The following is a 19,331-nucleotide window of genomic DNA, read 5'->3' on the forward strand; positions in this document are numbered from 1 at the left end:
TCTAGATGTCAACCAATTGCCAAAACATTCCTCAGTTAGGTACAGTCTGATTAGTGCTCAACCCATCATTTCTGATCATCTTTCTCCACTGATAGGAATGCGTCAGAGTTTACCAGCAGAACACCCTGATTCGTTGTTCTGCAAACAAAGGAAGCTTTGCTCTTCTGCTATTTTCTCTCCTCCCTAAGTCGCTATTCTCTGGCTTTCCCCGGCAGAAGTCATGCTCCTGTCTGGCTTCCCTTGTTAAGATTCTGGTGACTTTGATTCCCTTTCAGCACAGAGTGTTTCTGTGGCTCTTAATCCATTATAGTTATTGATTAACCCATCACCCGCTGATGTATTACCTGAGGGAGCTCGGAGGAAAATCTTTCTTAGGCATGTTCAGACTGCATTCTTTGAAGAACGTGGTAAACACAAGGGCAAAAGTAAGGGGGGCCATAAAATACCTCAACTTTCTGTAGCACCAAAAATCCAACCCACTGTGAGTCTTACCAGCCCTTTTATCTATTAATTTCAGGTAAGTCTACATAGCCAAAATGTAGCCATGCAAAATGAAACATTGTCGGTGTTATCACCAATGGGGAGTAGTGCCAAAAGTTTTATAATGTAAAGCTGACTTGAAAATGGGGGTGCGGGGAGACTGAATGGGTGCCCTTTTTTGTTTCTTTGTGATGTATAAATAGGGCCTGGAAGATTTTTGTGGTGGAGGGTGTTGTGTTTGTGTTGTGAAAGGTAGGAGAGAGGGTTTTGTGCTCAGTTTTTGCCTTAGAAAAATCAGCATATCCAGTCCTGTCTTCCCTTCTTTTGCTGAAAGACTTGTGGGTACTCTCTGAAATGTGGGTTGTGAGCTTTCTCAGAGCTTAACTGAAGAGGCGGGGGTGTTAAATCTTAGGCATCCTTATAACCAAGTGCTTGTCCGTCATTTAAGTGAATAGGTGTTAACAAAAAAGCCACAAAACTGTGTCAGCACACCAACTGCCGCAAGCTGGCCCAGTTTGACCTCTGAGAAGCAGTGTCTATTAGTCAAAACGCACCCTAGAATTCTTTGCATCAGCTACCTTGGCAGTGTGCTGACTCCATGGGTGCTCTGGGGCTCGAGCATCCCCGGAAAAAAAATAGGGGGTGATCAGCACCCACAGACGTTGCCCTGCCCATTGTTCCACCCCAAGGTCCCAGCCCTGCTCGGCCTCTTGCCCTGTGGCCTACGCATGGTGCGCTCTTCCACCTCTGCTATGCCTCTTCCTTTAAGGCCCCCAGCCGTTCACGCCTCTCCACCCCCTCCTCCCATCACTCACCCTTAAGGCAGGAGAGGGCAGAAAGAAGCGAGCAGGAGGCGCTCAGCGGAGGGGGCAGAGAGGAACAAGCAGCAGGCATGGGAGGGGCCTCAGGGGAGGAGGCGGAGCAAGGGTGGGAAGACATGGAGTGGCGGGGGGGCCTTGAGGGATGAGGCCGAGCAGGAGTGGGGCCTCCGGGTGGAGTGGGGGATGGAGCACCCACTGGCAAAAACAAAAGTCAGTTCATGTGCTTGGCACCATTTTTAAGCACCACTCTAGCTAGTGCAAAGGATTCTGGGGATTATTGGGAACTAAAAGTGCCTGCTGCACACCAAAAACACAGATAAAAGGGATATGCTTTGGGAGGAGGAAATTATATAAGGGACTGGCTATGTCAGTGACAGCACAAGAGCAGGCAGTGATGGATGCATGGGCATCAAATCCCATTTTCAGCAATGCACTTAAGGCCACCCCTGCCCAAAGTAATCCTCTCTAGGGTGAGAGAGGAGTTGTAGCTTTATGGCCCATTCAGTTCTTGGTCACTGGTTTGAGATTTCTTAATGAGAGGGCCAGTTTTTTAATGATTGTTTCCAAGATATGGACATCTGCCTCACTTATCACAATGACAATACTTTTCAAGTGTACTCTCTTATACCTAAATCTCCCCATCCTGATCCCAAGCTCTGACTTAGAAATATTGAGCTCCACAAACTTCTTTTGTGGTCTAGCTGCATAGCCAAGATTAGCCTCAAATACTGATAAGGTAGGGTCACCTTACCTGTGTTCTCTTTTTCCTTCTGCTATAGTATACATCATAAATTAGCTCCTTCACTAGCAGTCATACTAGAGAGGTTAAGGACTGAGTGGGCCATGGAGACTGATTTCCCCTCTCCCTCCTAGAAGTGGGGACAGGCCAAAGCAGAAGCACATTGGCAGGCTACAGTGTGGGAGCAGTTTGCCCTCTGGCTATCTGTCTGTTCTCTGGCTAAAAGGAGATTTTGGTCTCCATTGCTGACCTCTGGGGACCTTTCACAAACAATAAATGATAATAATTAATCTCCACGGCACCAGCTGCGGGGTGGCCCCAGAACAATGTTGAGACGGTTTTTCACAATGATCTAAATACATGTGATTTTTAAAAAATCTGCTGCAAAACAAGGGGCTACATTAAAAAAGAATGAGCAACACATTTGCATTGATATTGTTTTGTTATTGTATTGTAGGGACCCCAAACAGGGCTCTGGGCCCCATTTCATAGGCACTGTACAAAGAAATCACACCAGGCAGTACCCGCCGCCAGAGAACTCACAATCCAGGATTTGGCAATATATGAATATACAGACAAATGGTGTGGAGGAAGAGAGGACGAGGTAACAGAAACAGGTGTGACTGCATAAATTAACAAATGTAGTTAGTACATTTTAGTTGGACGAGTCAGGAGAGAGGATCTCTCCTTTTGTAAATAAAATATGTCAGCATAAACATTATAATCATATACATGATCCTATCAGAAAGGATCCCTAGTGTCCAGATTGCTTGTCACGCATGTTTTGAATGTGCAAATCTGGCAGATTATCGGAGTAAAGTTCCCAAATACATTTCAAATCCTGTGCTACATGATGAAATTCCCTGTGGCTCCTACTGGCGTCTTTGCCTGTGATATATGGTGAAAGGTATCATAACAGATTTCCAACAGGTCTTGTTGCCTACCAGTGACAAAATCCATCACTGTTACTCCACCTGGCAGTGCTAACATATTCCCAACTAGTCTTATTCGTGCTCGTCTATTTCCCAGGCCTTGTGATTCCGTCCGGCTCATGACAACATGCAGCCGTATGGTCCTGTGCTCCGATTCCCATTAGCCTTCACAAACCAGGCAGGACAGGGCTGCATCAGCGTTTAGTCTGGAGATCTTCAAGGAACATCTAAGTGGTACATGCAGTGATGGTGGGTGGTGATTAAGTAGGTGTGGCTCTTTATTATTATTAAATAATTATGTTGCCATAAGGCCCAGAGACCATAATCAAGATGAGGATCCCGTTTTGCTAAGCCCCGTACAAACATGTATAAAGATAATGATCCCTTCCCCGGAGAGCTTACAACCTAAGAAGACAAGAAACACATGAAAGCTCTGGGAAGAGAGATACAAACTAACATAATAATTATATACAATATATAAATTAAAATATATTTGATTACTATAGATAAAGTAAATGCCACCTATCTCCATCTGCCCTGGAGCTCATGCAGCCTGAACTGATTGTTTCTTGTAAACGATGTTGCAGGGGAAAAAAAACAATTGATTTTTAATAGAGCTGGTTGAAACTCAGAATTTATGTTTTGTGGAAATCTCATTGAAATTGTTAAAATCTCAGGAAAAAATTTAGTTTTGTTAAAATGGCATTTTCCAGTGGAAATCTGTTTTGACAAACATGTTCTGACAAGCTCTGATTTTTAATGCACATATTATGAAGCCTAGTTTCCCATAAACATGCAGCAGATTTACTACATAAACTTCTTGTCTGCATTCTTTTGGACCTTCATGTCCTTTCCTCACCTTATCTATCATCTCTCATTCATTATCCATGTGTGGACTCCCATCTCTGATCAACCCATGCTGCCAGCCTCCATCGGCCACTTACTAAATTTTAAAACAAGCCCCTTTGTGCTTTCTCCCAGGCTGCCCCTCATGGTTGGGAGATGCTCCCCACAAATATCCACAAAGCTATCTCATTATCCAACTTCAAATTCCTCCTCAAAACTCTCCTTTGCCAGGATGCCTCCAAAAAATACAGCCACTGGTGTGCTGAGACCACTGCCTATCATGCTGACCAATATTGTCCCATTGTTTCTTTGTACCCCCGTCTGCCTGCATCCAGCTGTTGTCTCTTGTCTTACAGTTGGATTGTCAATTCTTTGGGCCAAGGATCATCTTTTGTTCTTTGTACAGCACCTAGCACAATGGGGTCCCGATCCATGACAGAGGCTTCTAGGTGCTACAGTAATACAAATAATAATTAATAATAATAATAATAGCAGTTATGGAAATTATCAACTGAAGTCAGCCAGGCATCAATGGACGAACAAGTGCCTAGATTTCAATGCTACTAAACTCTGGTCTGGCTTGTAAAGCAAAACACAATTGGGCACAAATCACTGTGCATGATATAATCACTGTGCCTGGTTAATTAGATTTTTTTTTTCCTTAGGCTAATATGCAACCAGAGGGACTGAATTCATCCATTGCATATGCACAGATGCAGGGAAAGGGGTGGAGGTGTCACCTTCCTCCAAACTATTTCAAAATCACCCACTCTGCGCTGATAACTCAACTGGAGTATTGTGTCCAGTTCTGGATGCCACATTTCAGGAAAGATGTGGACAAATTGGAGAAAGTCGAGAAGAGCAACAAAAATGATTTAAAGGTCTAGAAAACATGACCTATGAGGGAAGATTGAAAAAAATGGGTTTGTTTAGTCTGGAGAAGACTGAGGAGAGGGGGACACGATAACAGTTTTCAAATACATAAAAGGTTGTTACAGGAGAAGGGAGAAAAATTGTTCTTGTTAACCTCTGAGGGTAGGACAGGAAACAATGGGCTTAAGTTGCAGCAAGAGTGATTTAGGTTGGACATTAGGAAAAACTTCCTGTCAGGAGTGTTAAGCATTGGAACAAATTGCCTAGAGAGGTTGTGGAATCTCCATCGTTGGAGGTTCTTAAGGACAGATTAGACACACACCTGTCAGTGATGGTCTAGTTATTATGTAGTCCTGCCTTGAGTGCAGGGGACTAGACATGACCTCTCAAGGTCCCTTCCAGTCCTACAGTTCTATTGATTCTATTTTTCCCCAACCATCCCAAAAGCTTCACAAGACAGTGAGCCAGTGATAGTTAGATGCAGCTTGTCAAGCTGGTTCCCAGTCAGCCAGATGAGTTTTCTGGAGTGTAATGAGGCACTTCCAGCAGAAGTAGGTGAAATTTTTTTGATTAATTGGTGCATTTTTCAGGCCCTGAACCTATTTGCCAAATTTGGGTCAAATTCAATTAATAGATTTGAAAATGGGGGGGAAGTCTAGAGTCAAAACATTTTGTTACTAAATATTTCATTTGGAGTCGAAATGTTTCATTTTGAATTTTTGATTCAAAATGGCATTTTGATTTCAAATTTGGCCAGTTAAAAAAAAACCCTTGAAATGGCTGAATCAAAATGCATTTTTTAAAAATCGTTTCAAGTCACCCGAAGCATTTTGTTAGATTTGAAATTGAATTTTTTTGAGTTTCGATTGATGGAAAAAAATTGGAAAAACGCGTTTTAGTTTCAGTTTAACCAGATTTTTTTTCTGTATTTTTCTGTTTGCCCCCTAAACCAAAAAATCCATTATTTTCTCAACTCTAACTCCTAACCATTGCTGGCCCAGTGAGATATTAAACTCTTGTCCAAACTATTAGGTAGCTGCCAATAGATATCTTCGTTGTCTTTTGCATGTCTCTGTCCTTTTCCTGTTGTGTTTTTTTTTTCTCCTTTTCACCAGGATTTCACTTAGAGATTCATAGATCCCAAGTCTAGAAAGAACCATCGTGGTCATCTAGTCTGACCTGTATAACAGGCCATAGAACATCCCTGAAAAAATTCCCAGAGCAGATCTTTTAGAAAAACATCCAATCTTGATTTAAAAATTGTCAGTGATAGAGAATCCAATTGTTCCAATGCTTAATTACCATCACTGTTAAATATTATTTCCAGTCTGAATTTGTCTAGCTTCAGTTTCCAGCTATTGGATCATGTTATACCTTTCTCTGCTAGATTGACGAGTCTATTATCAAATAGTTGTTCCCCATGTAGGTACTTGTAGACTGTAATCAAGTCATCCTTTAGCCCCCTCTCTGTTAAGCTAAATAGATTGAGCTCCTGGAGTCTATCACTATAAAGGAAGGTTTTCTAATCCTTTAATCATTCTCATGGCTCTTCTCTGAACCCTCTCTAGTTTATCAGCATAATTCCTGAATTGGAACATCGGAGCTGGACACAGTATTCCAGCAGTGATCACACCAGTGCCAAATACAGAGATAAAATAACCTCCCTACTCCTACTCGAGAAGATTTTCTGTTTATGCTTCAAAGGATCACATTAGCCCTTTCAGCCGTAGCATCAGACATAGAGCTAATGTTCAGCTAATTGCCCACCACAACCAGTGTTCCCTCTAAGCTGGCCTCCCAAGAGTCAATCAAATGCCGCCCACTTGATTAGTAGAGCCGCACTCATCTGGCGACTTGTGTTCCAGTGCCCCTCCCCATCCTGCTCCTGCTTTCTGCCTTGGAGCCCCTGGCCAGCTGCTCCCAGGACAGGACCCTCCTGCTTGCTGTGCAGGGTGGGAAGGGGTGCTGATGTCAGGGTGTCCCCCTTCCCCCTCACCAACGTACCCCATCTCCACAGAGCTGGAGAGAGGGGACGGCTCAGGAGTGGGACAGAACTGCTTGTGGCTGCTGCAGTCTGAATGCACATCTGCACATCACCTCGATATTGGTGTACAGAAAAAAATGAATTCTGCACATGGATAGAAAAAATTAGAGGGAACATTGACCACAACCATCAATCTTTTTCAGAGTCACTGCTTCCCAGGATTGAGTCTCCCATCCTGTAGGCATGGCCTACATTCTTTTTCCTAGATGGATACATTTACCCAAATTTAAATGCATATTGCTTGTTTGCTCCCTATGTACCGAGCGATCCAGATTGCTCTGTATCAGTGACCTGTTCTCTTCATTATTTACCACTCCCTCAACTCTGATGTCATCTGCAAACTTTATCAGTGATGATTGTATGTTTTCTTCCAGGTCATTGATCAAAATGTTAAATGGCATAGGTCCAGGGGTGAAAGTAACACAAAAGACTTACTGGTACGGGGGCCGGGCCCCGGGCAGAAGGGGCGGGGATGGGGATCAGCCTCCGCCAGCCAGCCCATCCATGCTGCCTGGCCCACGCGGCCCAGGAGTCTGGTGGCGATTTAAAAGGGCCTGGCACTCCAGCTGCTGCTGCAGTAGCGGTGGTGGCCGGGAGCCCCGGGCCGTTTTATATCACCGGGCCCCAGGGCAGCTCTCTCTTTTACCCCCACATCGGCGGTCCTGTCGGTAGGGTCCCTACCAGCAGGGCCACCAACAGAGGGGGGCAAAAGGGGCAGCAACGTTAAAGTGCTTTAATGTCAGCTGCGTACAGGCCGGTACCGGTGGCCACTTTTACCAGTACGCCATACCAGCCTGTACCGGCCCACTTTCACCCCTGCATAGGGCCAAGAGCCAATCCGGCTGGTACCCCACTAGAAACTCACCTGCTCGATGATGAGTGCCTGTTTATAATTACTTTTTGAGACCTATTAGTTAGCAAACTTTTAATCCATTTAAAGTGTATCATGTTAATTTTATATCATTCTAGTTTTTCAATCAAAATATCATGCAATCCCAAGTCAAATGCCTTTCAGAAGTAATTACATCAACATAATTACCCTTATCAACCAAACTTGTAGTCTCATCAAAAAAAGATATCAAGTTAGTTTGACAGGATCTGTTTTCCATAAACCCATGCTGACTTACATTAATTATATTACCCTCCTTTAATTCTTTATTAATCAGATCAACTGTATCAGCCACTCCATTGTTTTGCCTGGGACTGATGTCAGTCCTTTAATTGCCTAGATCATCCCATTTACTTGTTTTAAATATTGGCACAACAGTACCTTTCTTCCAGTCTTCTGGAACTTCCTGAGTGTTCCAAAACTTTTTTTAAAATCAACATTTATGGTCCAGAGAACTCCTCAGACAGTTCTTTTAAAACTCTTGGATGCAAGGTATCTGGACCTGCTGATTTAAACATGTCTAATTTTAGAACCTACTGTTTAGCATCCTCCTAAGATGCTAATAGAATGGAAAGTGTTATTTTATTACATGACTACTACATCTGTTTTTTCCCAAATACAAAACAGAAATATTTATTGAACACTTCTGCCTTTTCTGCATTGTTCTTGATAATTCTATCATCTACATCTTGTGTTCTTCTTTCTGAATCAGTATGGAAACAATGAACTATTATTCTTTAGTGCTGATAACATTCTTGGTGCTGTACAGTGCACAAAAGTATAGATAGTCCCTGCTTTCAGGAGCTTACAGTCTAGGATGGTGGTTCTAGATTATCTCCCTAGCATGGTGTGTGAGAAGGTGCCGATTTTCAGATAAGATTTAAAGCTGAGGGGTGAAATCTTACCCCTGTTTAAGTCAGTGGCAAAACTCCCATTGACTTCAACGTGTCCAGGATTTCACTCAAGGGCCTGACCACTAGTGGGAATAAAGGATTCCAAAGCACTTTCCATGGGAGTGCAGGTAACTTGAGAGTCTTTGCCCAAATTCCAACTAGTGCAAATACGTTCTGCCTCCCAAAATGCCTCCTCCAGTACTCAGGCTAGAGCTGATCAAAAAAATAAAAGGAGAAAATGTTGAATTTTTTTTAAATGCCCCCCCCCTTTAAAAAAATTCAAAATCAAACATTCACATAATTTCAGTGAGCTTCTATAACTGGTTGAAAAGCAGGGAACATTTAATTAACATTCTGTTGAAAAGTTTACCAATTATTTAAAAACAATTTGTCAAAATTCAGAAAGTTCTGACCAGCACTAGTGAGTAGGGTATAGAATCCTTCTTCACTTCTGTCCCTAGCCTGCTGTGTAGCATTACTGTGCACTGATAAACAACTACCACCTTTCACACCAGAGCTGGGGAAGTGATGCCTTTTAAATCCCACACATTGTGAGATCTGTGGATGGAAATTGCTAGAGGCATTATTAAGAAAATATTCTTATAAATCAATTTCAGAAAGGGCTTTTTCTTGTTCCTGAAATGCCTTATTGATCTTAAAGTGTACCCTTTTCTCTCTTTAACAGCTAATAAGAAAAAGGAAAACTGGTGGAACAGAGTCCTTTCCCCTCTACTCTTTTTATCTTCCTCAGATCAATCCCTGGATTGGTTCAAAGAAAGGCCTGTGTTTGATTAAACCCAGACTGAGCTGAGTAAACAACTGGAAAACTCTTTTGGACTTTCTCACTTGCAGGGCAGACAGTTTGCAATCAGCCTGGCTTTGTCCCTGCAGCTGCTCCAACAAGAAAATCAGCAAGAAGAGTTTGTTTTTAGGAGACCACAACAGACCATTTTGGCCAAATATCTCATTTGGTTTTGTATTTGCCAAAGTGAGAAAGCAAAGTGAGGAAAATGGCAGAGTTGAAGGTAAGTGATACTGACACCAGAGAGAGAGAGCGAGAGCGAGAGAGTGTATGTGTGTGTGAGAGAGAGAGAAAGAGAGAAATATCCCATCTCTTTTTCCTCCCGCACCTCCACTTTCTTGTTAGCAGTTCCGTAGCTCTTTAAAGCCCAAAAGAGTGGAGAAAGGGAACTGCTAGAACATGCCTGCAATGAGATGCCTAATGTGTGGGGAGGAGCGCAGTAACTGCGGTAGTTTGGACAATTAGGGAGATGTAGCAGGGAAGTTGTCTATTGTTTAAACCTGAAGTCCATGTGTGAGTTAGGGATGGTTCTCTTGACAGAGATACCAAGTCTCATTTAGATTTAAAAATTCATTTCAAAGCAGGTTATACAGTCTCCCTTTCTTGGATGAAGGATTTTGTTTTGTTTAATTTGGGATGTTGTAAATCTCACTTAAGCAGATTGTCCCAGTTTGGGAGTCTTTCCATGTGGACTTTTGTCATCCCCCTCCCCCAGCACACCTCCTCCTGCTGATCTGGCTGCCTGGGGGTGTTCCCCAACCAGCCAATAACATTTGTCTTGCAACATCTACCCTGCTGTTGCAAGCCTCTTAAACTAACCCCAAAGCTTTATATCATAGAAAAGTAGTTAGAGCAGGGGAATGTTAGGACGCCTAGATTCTAAACCTGGCTTTACTACTGACTTTCTAGGTTATCTTCGGCAAATCACTTCACTTCTCAGTGCTCTTATATGTAAAATGGGGAGAATGATACTGACTTAGCTCACAGGGGGACTGTAAAAAATTAGTGACTGCAAACTTTGGGAGAGATAATCAGGCTGTTTGGAGATACAGACCTCTGAGACAATAGTGGCTTTTATCCTGAAGAACAGGATTTCCAAGTAAGTGCCCAGACAGTTTAAGAATGAAGTTCCTGAGCCAGCTAACCCCTTCATAAAGATCCTGTTCTTCACGGAAGGAGGTGTTGCTGTGTCAAAGATCCTCATCCTTTCAGGAGAAAAATTAATCTTTCAAAAACTTGGAAATCCTTACTTCAAAATATCACAGTATGTGTCTGTTAAGGGTGATCTACACGTACACAAAAGTTAAATCATCTAACAGCACCTACCATCTACTCTTCCACCTAGAGATATGTACTTCGCTAATAGCACAGACATTTTTCATTACAGAATGAACCACCACAACCTTAACTCTGCCCACATGAGCAGGGGGAAATTTGGAGTAAGGGGAGAGCTGGAAGTCCAGCATCAAACAGTGGCAGAGTTAAGGTTATAGTGCATTGACTGTGGCGTATGAAGGCTGTGCTCTAGTGAAATGTGTATCTCTGGGTGGAGGAGTAGAGTCTATGTCCTGTTATATGCCTTACCTGTTCATTTCCTTGCTTTTGTGGTGTTGCATTAGGTGTTACGTGTAGACCAATCTTAACTGATGCACAATGTAATGTTTTTGTGTCTGAATGAATAAATTATTTTTCAGTATCACCCAGCAGTAGTTGAAAAATGTATTATTCACAGTGCTTGAAGAGGGGCATTAATTATATTCCAGTCTATGTATTCAGACTTCAAAAGCATTTTTCCAGGCCTGCTGTCTAATCTCTCCAGCAAAAGGTTATCGTTTATAGGTCGGTGCCTGGCTTCCAAAGAGAGAGCTCCACTTTGCATCCCAGTCATTTAAATCCATGGATGTTGTTTAATTTTTTATGTTGCACTGGTTTTTATCTCCCCCATTTTACTGAAAAATGTCAAAACAAAGACGAAGTGTAATCAGGTGTATTCTTAAGATCACATTTACATAGAGTGCAGCAGAATTATGAGAGAAACACACATACACTAGAAACCTTGCAAACTTTTCACAGAAAAACCTTCTCCCCAGTTCCCCTAAGCTCTCCCCTCACCAACCCACCCACACAACTCCCTGGGATGATTAGAAGTAGTGGTAAGCATGATGAAAACAGACAAGGAGTGCATCCCAGGGGAGGTAACTTGTCATAATTATCTTGTCTTGTCTCACATATAAGAACTTGGTGAAGGGAAGATTTCAAACAGATTTTAGGGTGGTTGTTGTTTTAACCTTACCAGCTTTTCTATCCCTGAAGAAATTACCAACATGGGGGGTCCCAGGCCTGTAACTGGATATATGGAGACAGATCTTTACCCCTATATAGAGTCCCACTGAAGCTGGGGGCTCCACTCTCCCGGATCAGTCTGTTCAGACTGGATCAGAAAAGTTCAAGCCGGGGAATCCACTACAGTTCATTGCCGCGTTATCTGTCTAAACTCTTAGGTGAATTCAGAGTTGGTGAAAGGTGCTGGAGTAACAGCCCTGGAGAGTGAAGCCCTCTGTTTACCCACAGAGCTGATACAGCCTGGGCAGTGGCAGGGCAAGTTTCCCACATGGTGCCCTGACTGTGATTTTTAGGGTGTGTGTCCACAGCAAATGAATGTGTGATTGTAGTATGCGTATGCTTACTCACAGGAGCTTTAATCTAGCTAACACATGTAACAATAGTAAAGACATGGTGGAATGGACACTGGAACAAGCTAGCAACCCAAGTAAGTACCCAGGGTTCCTGGTGGGTTTGTACTGGAGTGACTAGCCCACGTCCCCACATCTTCACTACTACTGTTACCTGTGCTAGCTAGATTAAAGAGAGCGTGGGTGTGCCTACCCACAGTACAGTTATACCTTAATTTGTGATGTGACTATACCTTTGGTGGTGAGAGGGGAGTTTGGTCTCCATGGCCCTTTCAGTCCTAGGCCGCTCTGGTGAGACTATCAACACGCAGTCCAGTTGGTGCCAATTGTGATAGTGCTTTGTAACGGGGCCACCCATCCACTAGGACTTGGACTTAGATCCACCAAACTAATTAAACATGCACCAAACTACAGTCCCATGGTGACAATGATTGTTGTCACTATCGGCATGGATTGGATTCAAACCAGTGATAGAGCTCTTATCGCCAGAGCCATCTGCACCCAACTCTCTTCAACATGTTTTATTATTTTTGCCAGTTTGAGAAATGTGCTCTAAAGTAACATTCAAATAACTGTCTTAGTTTAAAGGACTCGGGGGTTATACATTCATCTTTTTGTAGCCAGAGGAAAATGCTGCAGAGTTATAGATTGATCTCTAAGGGAGCAAGTTGAGGTGAGTCTTTTGGAATTTGCTGTAGCAAAAGGCAAAGTACAACTAAATAAAATACAAGTCCTTGAAAGCAAGTCAGTACTAAATTAATGGCAGGACAATGTCTCCCTGCCCACAGCTACAGCCACGCCAATAAGAAGCAGTTTTCTTTTGGAGGCCCTCAGTGCAGTTACCTGTGATTTATTCTTTTTTTCTGTAGCATCTAGAAAACTCATTTGACAAACAATGCCACAGCAGCAGCTTCCTTCACTCCTGCCAGTACACTGCAGCTGTGATGGGGAAGCTTGAGCAGGGCTCTGACAGTGCTTGTATGACAGGTCTCTAAACGTCAACTCCTCCCTGACTTGACTCAATCCCTTAAAACCTGCAACCCCCACCCCTGAATCTCTGGGCTCTGTGTATTGACAGGGGATGACTAATGCCTCCGCAGCTACCCACTGACTGTATGAAGTATGAGGGGAACACAGTGGCTCAGTCTGTCAGAAATCTGTCAGCATCCCAGTGCTCTCAAGTCAGTCTCATGCGCTCAGCTGTGTTAGATGCAGTGCAGCAGATTGTGGACCCAGAGCAGATTCAGTCATGAGCTGCTTTTGATAGTTCATTTCACAGCAAACAGGAATGAATAGATTTGGGGGGGGGGATCCTAATTTGGGTGCAGCTGGGATTCTGTCCAGCTGATAGATTGGGTCAGCTGAGAGGGTATAAAGCTCCTTAGATTTGAGGGAGCTGATGGAGTCTCTTGTAATAACAATTTCACACAGCAGAGAGCTGAACCATGAGCTCATCTCTTTTCCCATATGTTGCTGCACTGTGGACATTATGCATCTGAGGATTTCTCTAGCTAGATTAGCAGACACACAAGCTAATCATGTCTCTGAGACCCACAAACTATCCCACCCTCCATCAGTTTTAGTTCAGAACATTTCACAGGCACATATAATATTCTGCACATGATCACATGGTGTCTTTTCCATATGCAGAGGCTTTTTGCATTAACCCTCCCTTCACTGTGGAGATGACATGTTGCATCAGGCCCAGCCTGCCCTGGCCTTGGAAAATAAGGTGCATTCCCCCCGCCCCACCACACACATGCTTACCTCACCATGTTTGCATCTTTGGTAAAGGTGAATGCGGTGAGCAGGGCTGGTTTAATTCTAGAACTGCTGCAGTCTCATCAGATCTTGCTGCAGTTCTGTTTGGGGAAAAAAAAGGGAAAAAAAAAAAAAAGCTCCATTACAATACATTTGCCAGGGCTGCCTCTGGTGACCTGCTGTTTTGCATATCAATATGCATCTCGCAGCACTGCTTGCAGAAACACATGGAGACCAGCGTCCCAGTGATTTAGTCATTTGCAGGAAGAACAACAGGGAACTTTCCGCCTCTAAACCATTGGTTCCCAACTGTTTGCTCCTCTAGAGCCAGCAGGGTTGGATTAAGGTGATCCGTGGCTCCCTGCACATAATACCGTGGGGACCTCCATGGCCCCTTCCCTATGCCATATTCCTGCCCCCTACGCTGCAGTAGCTCTGGCAGGGTGCCCCCTCTACCATTCCACAGAGATGTCCCCTCATATTCATTTGTTTCCCTCAGGGTCCCTTCCTGCCATCTGACAATGGTGGAAGGTGGCAATTTTGATAAATGGTAACATTTCCTGAGGTTTATCTTGATTATCCCAAGATCATGAGCAGCTTTTTAAAATAATTAAATATCATGAGTTCTGTGATCCTGTCACAAGGATTGATATCTCTGCCAGTTTCAGTGCACTTTGAGATTATTGTGACAGCTAGTTGAATCCACTGATAAGCCCATCCAACCCCTACTCTTAAGTATTGAGTATTTCCACATTCATCCCCTGTGAATTTTTCTGTGGTTTGCATTATCATTTGCTAACTACACAGTGGTAGGACACAGCATTTACTGCCTTTTGAATGGTTTTCCACTTGGGAGCCTAGAAATGTCACAAATAAATCTCCGGAGAACACACACACACACACACACACACACACACACACACACACACACACACACACACACACACACACACACACACACACACACACACACACACACACACACTTTGTGCAAGCCAGATGCTGTAAGTGTCATAGGATGCAGGTGAAAGGATTGTTTGAGACATTTTTAATCCTTCCAACCCCAAACATCAGCTGCTTCACCCAATATCAAGAAACCTGAGGCCTTGTCTACAGTGGGTGTTCAGCCACTGTTGTAGCTGCACTGATGTCTCTGTATTGGTGCAAATACTCCCTTACCACCTTTAGCTGGGGAGGTACTGTGACTTGACAACAGGGAGTGAGAGTGTCCAAAACACGTGTAGCCAGGTGGGGGCTGTTGCTAATTGCTGATGCTCCCAGTAGCTGGTGTCCAGTGGCAGTAAAAACTAAAAGGGCCAGTTCCCAGAGGTAAATGAGACCCAGGATTGTGCAGATGGACCTTGTGCTCACAGTGGGGAAGGAGGCTGAAGTCTTTGCAGACTGAGCTTCCCCCGACCCAGCCTTGTGGCCACTGTCAATCCGACCCCCTTTACGTGGGGCAGGGGAAAGAGGTTGCACAGCTGAACTGAATTGTTTGGTTTGTGACCAAAGTTCTGTAATCCACACCTGAACCAATTAAATGCCTGGTACGTGAGAGCTGGGGTGGGCAAAGTAGCTCCCCCTCCCCAAGGTATAGTTAATAAACTTGCAGCTTGCCGATTAAACCCATCCCATGTGCCTGTCAATCATTCACCTGCTATCCTAGTCAAAGCCTAAAGTACACGTTCTGCTCTGGTGTGAATGGTGACTTGCACCAGTGCAGTTTATCATGGTTTGAAACGGGGGTTAGCCCAGTGTTAGGTTTGGGGGGGCAGAGTAGGAGGAGGGACTGTGAGGAGCCCAGCTCTCTTCCCTGCTGCCCTTGCAACAGGCAGGAACTATATGCCTGAGGAGAAGCCAGGGCTGAGAATTCTACCCGCTGCTCTGGAGCCCATGCAGGCAGAGCAGGCCTAGGAGGATGTGCAGCTCACTTTTTCTAGTGTGGATCCCCCATGTGCACATCAGCTTAGGAAACTAGATAAAACTTTTAAAATATTGCTTGTCTAAGGGCTTGGCTACACTTACAAATTTGCAGCGCTGCAGCAGGGTGTGAAAACACACCCTCTCCAGCGCTGCAAATTGTGGCACTGCAAAGCGCCAGTGTGGTCAAAGCCCCAGCGCTGGGAGCACAGCTCCAGCGCTGTACATTATTCCCCACAGGGAGGTGGAGTACGGACAGCGCTGGGAGAGCTCTCTCCCAGCGCCGGTGCTTTGACTACACTTAGCGCTTCAAAGCGCTGCCGCGGCAGCGCTTTGAAGCGCTAAGTGTAGCCACAGCCTAACATGGCAGCAGGTGCTGGACATTAACTGAGCTCAAACCCAGTCAGACAGTAGCAGTTTGGTGCATATCAGTGACCTAGTTTGAGCTCCAGCTGTATGTGCACACACAAGATTACTGACAGGTCCTTTTACAGGGGGCAAATGACTTCAGATTTGCATTACTAACCATGTCCTGGAGCTCAGTAAGTCACATCAGTTTAGAAGACAGTACTGGTATGCAAGCAGATGTTACGGCACTTAGAAAAATCACCTCTTACAGAGTAACCTTGTCTCAACATTAACACCGGTGCTAGCACTTCTCCATAATGTTAGTGAAGTGCTTTGATGTCCTTGTGTGGAAGGGGCTACTCAAGGGTATTATTATTCCTGAACCCAGGCATACTGTTATCTTGCATATCTAAAAAGTGCCGTCATGATAAGGTGCAGGGTGCATTCACCCGTGCAGACAGATTAGATTGAAAAGGAACCCTGGCTATGACTGCCAATATTATCGTTGGTTAATGAAGATAGATAAACCCCTGTTCACATATTGCAAAGTCAGTCCTCTGAAATAACCAAACCGAAATAGATCACTTGGCAAAGTCAAACTGTACCCAAAGAATTTGGAAAAAGCACATCTGCTTATTTTTAAACACTAATGTATGAGTGTATGTTTGTGTTGTTATTTCACAGTACATGCCAGGATTTGGTAATGAATGTGTCTCTGAAGATCCACGCTGTCCTGGAGCCTTACCAGAAGGACAGGTACTGATTTATTTATTTTTTTAATAGCAAGGAGTAGCGTGAGCACCTGTTCCTCTGCTATTTTGAGTCTCAAGATGCTACCATGAATCTCAAGCCTGCCACTACAGAAATGTTAAGGAGCCTCCTTTTTGCAGCATTAGAACTGTGCATTAGTATAAGTTATAGTTAAGGGTTTCCAGTCAAATTTCCTATTTTCATCATTCATAACTTTCCAAATTTTTCACCTTTGGGGCTGAAATTTCCAGGCCTGGTCTCTGTCCCAGAGTGATTTTTGGAGGAGGAAGTTGGAATAAAAATAGTTAAACTGTGTTTGAGAAGGAAGGGGGGGAGGGGGATTAACATTTTCCTCATTATATATTTAAAAAAAAATTCCTGTGACTTTTTTCTCTCAGCTATAGGTCTGATGTGGATTGGGATAGAAGCTTGAAATCTGGGAGAGAAATAGCCCTACAGAGGATACGTGTTCCAGTCAAAACTGATTTTGATTAGACTGAGCGATGAGTCCATGATAGGGCAGTTTCTCCTTTCTAGGGATTGGGGCAGGGAATAGTTAGCTAGTCATGAGCTGACAGGCTCATTACAAAAATGTTAAAAGTGAATAAAATAGAATAATTTATTTCCAAATATATTAGTTTTTTAAAAAAAGTACTTTTCCTTGTTCTTTAAATAAAGGCCCACAGGCCTCACTTTCTCTCACTATCCAACTTCTAGAAATAAGAGCAAGTCATCAGGGAAATAAAGACTATGGGCCCAGATCTGGTTTCATTTACACCAAAATAAATTCACTAAGCCTGATTCTCCACCACCTTGCATGTTGTGAAAGTGGTTGTACTTGGGCAGGGTGGGCATAAAACCCACCCGCTGCAGGATGGCAGCATTTTACACCCTGCTCTGCACTCTGTAAAGGTGTAAATGCACAAGGTGCAAAGATGTGCAGAATTAGGCCCTGGAGCATAAACTGTACGCATATGAGGAAAGAGTTACGATTGTATAGAGAACCTCAACTCTGGCATTTCCTGACTTCTGAGGACTTCTAATACCATTGTTTTTTTGCCGGGAGTGTATACTGTAGACAGTTAAACACAAGTCACAGATGGGTTAAATGCAGTCTAGAGGCCCACCTACCTCCACAATGCAGCCTACATAACTATAGGTGCTCCATTCTGATGCTTGGCATGCTCATTACATGCTGGGACCTGTAATCTCCAAGGGCTGCTCTATTCAAAATGAGGGCAACTGCAACCTACACCAGTTTATGCAAATTAGATGCATCCCTCAGACTCCTGGTTGCCTATGCAGCACCCTCAGTTGGGCAAAGTTTGGTTGCCCCTGACAATACACAGTGTCAAAACAGTTAATGCAAGATTTGAGAATGAGGAAAAAATACCAGGTCCCAAAGGTCCCCTCTGCAGTATTTATAAGGCAGGCATCTGCAGTGATGCAAGCTAAGATAAAAACTATGGGGGCTATTGATCCCCCCACTTTAGAGCATACCATACTCACAAGGTGAGGTTTAAGGATTGAAGAACTAGGTGCATTATGAAGGCTTTACATTTTACTTTCACACACCTGGCACTGGATGCTGTTAGGGCAGAATGGGAGACTGCATGGCCCACTGGTCTGTTTTGGTACAGCAGGGTGGCAGGATACCAGGCTAACAGCAGATGGACTATAGGCCTGATCTGTTACAACAGGTAGCTGGAGATACCAAATGAGATGGACTATTTGTCTGTTCCACTAGGGCATTTATCTGGGTGCCTTTGTTTCGCACTGAGTTCACAACAAAGAGATGCCAGCCTAATTAAATGAAAACCTTTAGCCCCTTTCCTTGAAGAACAAATATTTCACCAATAAACTCATAGCAATTGTTCCACTCCACAGCAGCCAGAACCAAGGGAAAGGCAGAGCAAAGTGGGGGAGTTTGCACCCAGCTGAATCACTGAGCTGATCGTTCTGAAACCCTGCACAAATGCAAAGAATTCCACAAAGGCCACCAGGGGGAGCTAACCTCATTAGCATCCAGAGGCACTATCCCATTTTTAATGCCCACTGTAGGCATCTTTTCCCTAGGTGAGGGGTAATATAGTTAGGGGAATCATGGCAGTGATGGAGGGAAGTGTATCCATTCTCTGTGCAGTGATTGTGTACTTACATACATTTGTGGCAGCTCCTGTAGGGCTATGAGCCAGGGGCCTTTACCAGCTCTCTGCAGACAATGCAACTTTCTTACCAAGATCCGGATCAGCCCCTCCAAACATCTTGATGATAAAACAATGTGCTTGATAACCGGTTGATGTTTTGGTTGCTTTATTGATAATTCCCCCATAACGGTTGCTCCTTAGTGGTTGTTGTAGAACTTAGCCTCTTCTTTGATTCCTTAGAGCGCTGTGTAAGTTCCAGTGTATAAGGAAATTGATCTCAGGGGCTGGCTGATACCCATTGTATCTCTAACCTCATGAGAGATGGAGGCACCATGCAGATATCACCACTGGTTAATCCTGTTATCAATGAGCAGAGGATGAGGCCATTGACAA

At 43.8% G+C, this 19,331-nt stretch overlaps 2 protein-coding genes across 3 annotated transcripts in view; both read left to right on the forward strand.

The window, feature by feature from the left end:
* The window catches only part of RABL3 (RAB, member of RAS oncogene family like 3), a 37,051-nt gene extending 34,419 nt beyond the window's left edge, over positions 1 to 2,632 (forward strand). Inside the window, exon 10 of the transcript XR_006575869.1 lies at positions 2,498 to 2,632. The gene's annotated coding sequence lies outside the window, so the exon portion shown is untranslated. The remainder of the gene's footprint in view (positions 1 to 2,497) is intronic.
* A 6,749-nt stretch (positions 2,633 to 9,381) lies between these two features.
* HGD (homogentisate 1,2-dioxygenase) overlaps positions 9,382 to 19,331 on the forward strand; it is a 41,989-nt gene continuing 32,039 nt past the window's right edge. For both annotated transcript variants that reach the window (XM_045001088.1, XM_045001089.1), the window contains exons 1-2: positions 9,382 to 9,542; positions 16,726 to 16,797. In XM_045001088.1, the coding sequence (XP_044857023.1) occupies positions 9,528 to 9,542; positions 16,726 to 16,797 (87 nt within the window). In that variant the 5' untranslated portion in view covers positions 9,382 to 9,527. The remainder of the gene's footprint in view (positions 9,543 to 16,725; positions 16,798 to 19,331) is intronic.

This window comes from Mauremys mutica, chromosome 1, assembly GCF_020497125.1.
Source record: "Mauremys mutica isolate MM-2020 ecotype Southern chromosome 1, ASM2049712v1, whole genome shotgun sequence".
Lineage (NCBI taxonomy): Eukaryota > Metazoa > Chordata > Testudines > Geoemydidae > Mauremys > Mauremys mutica.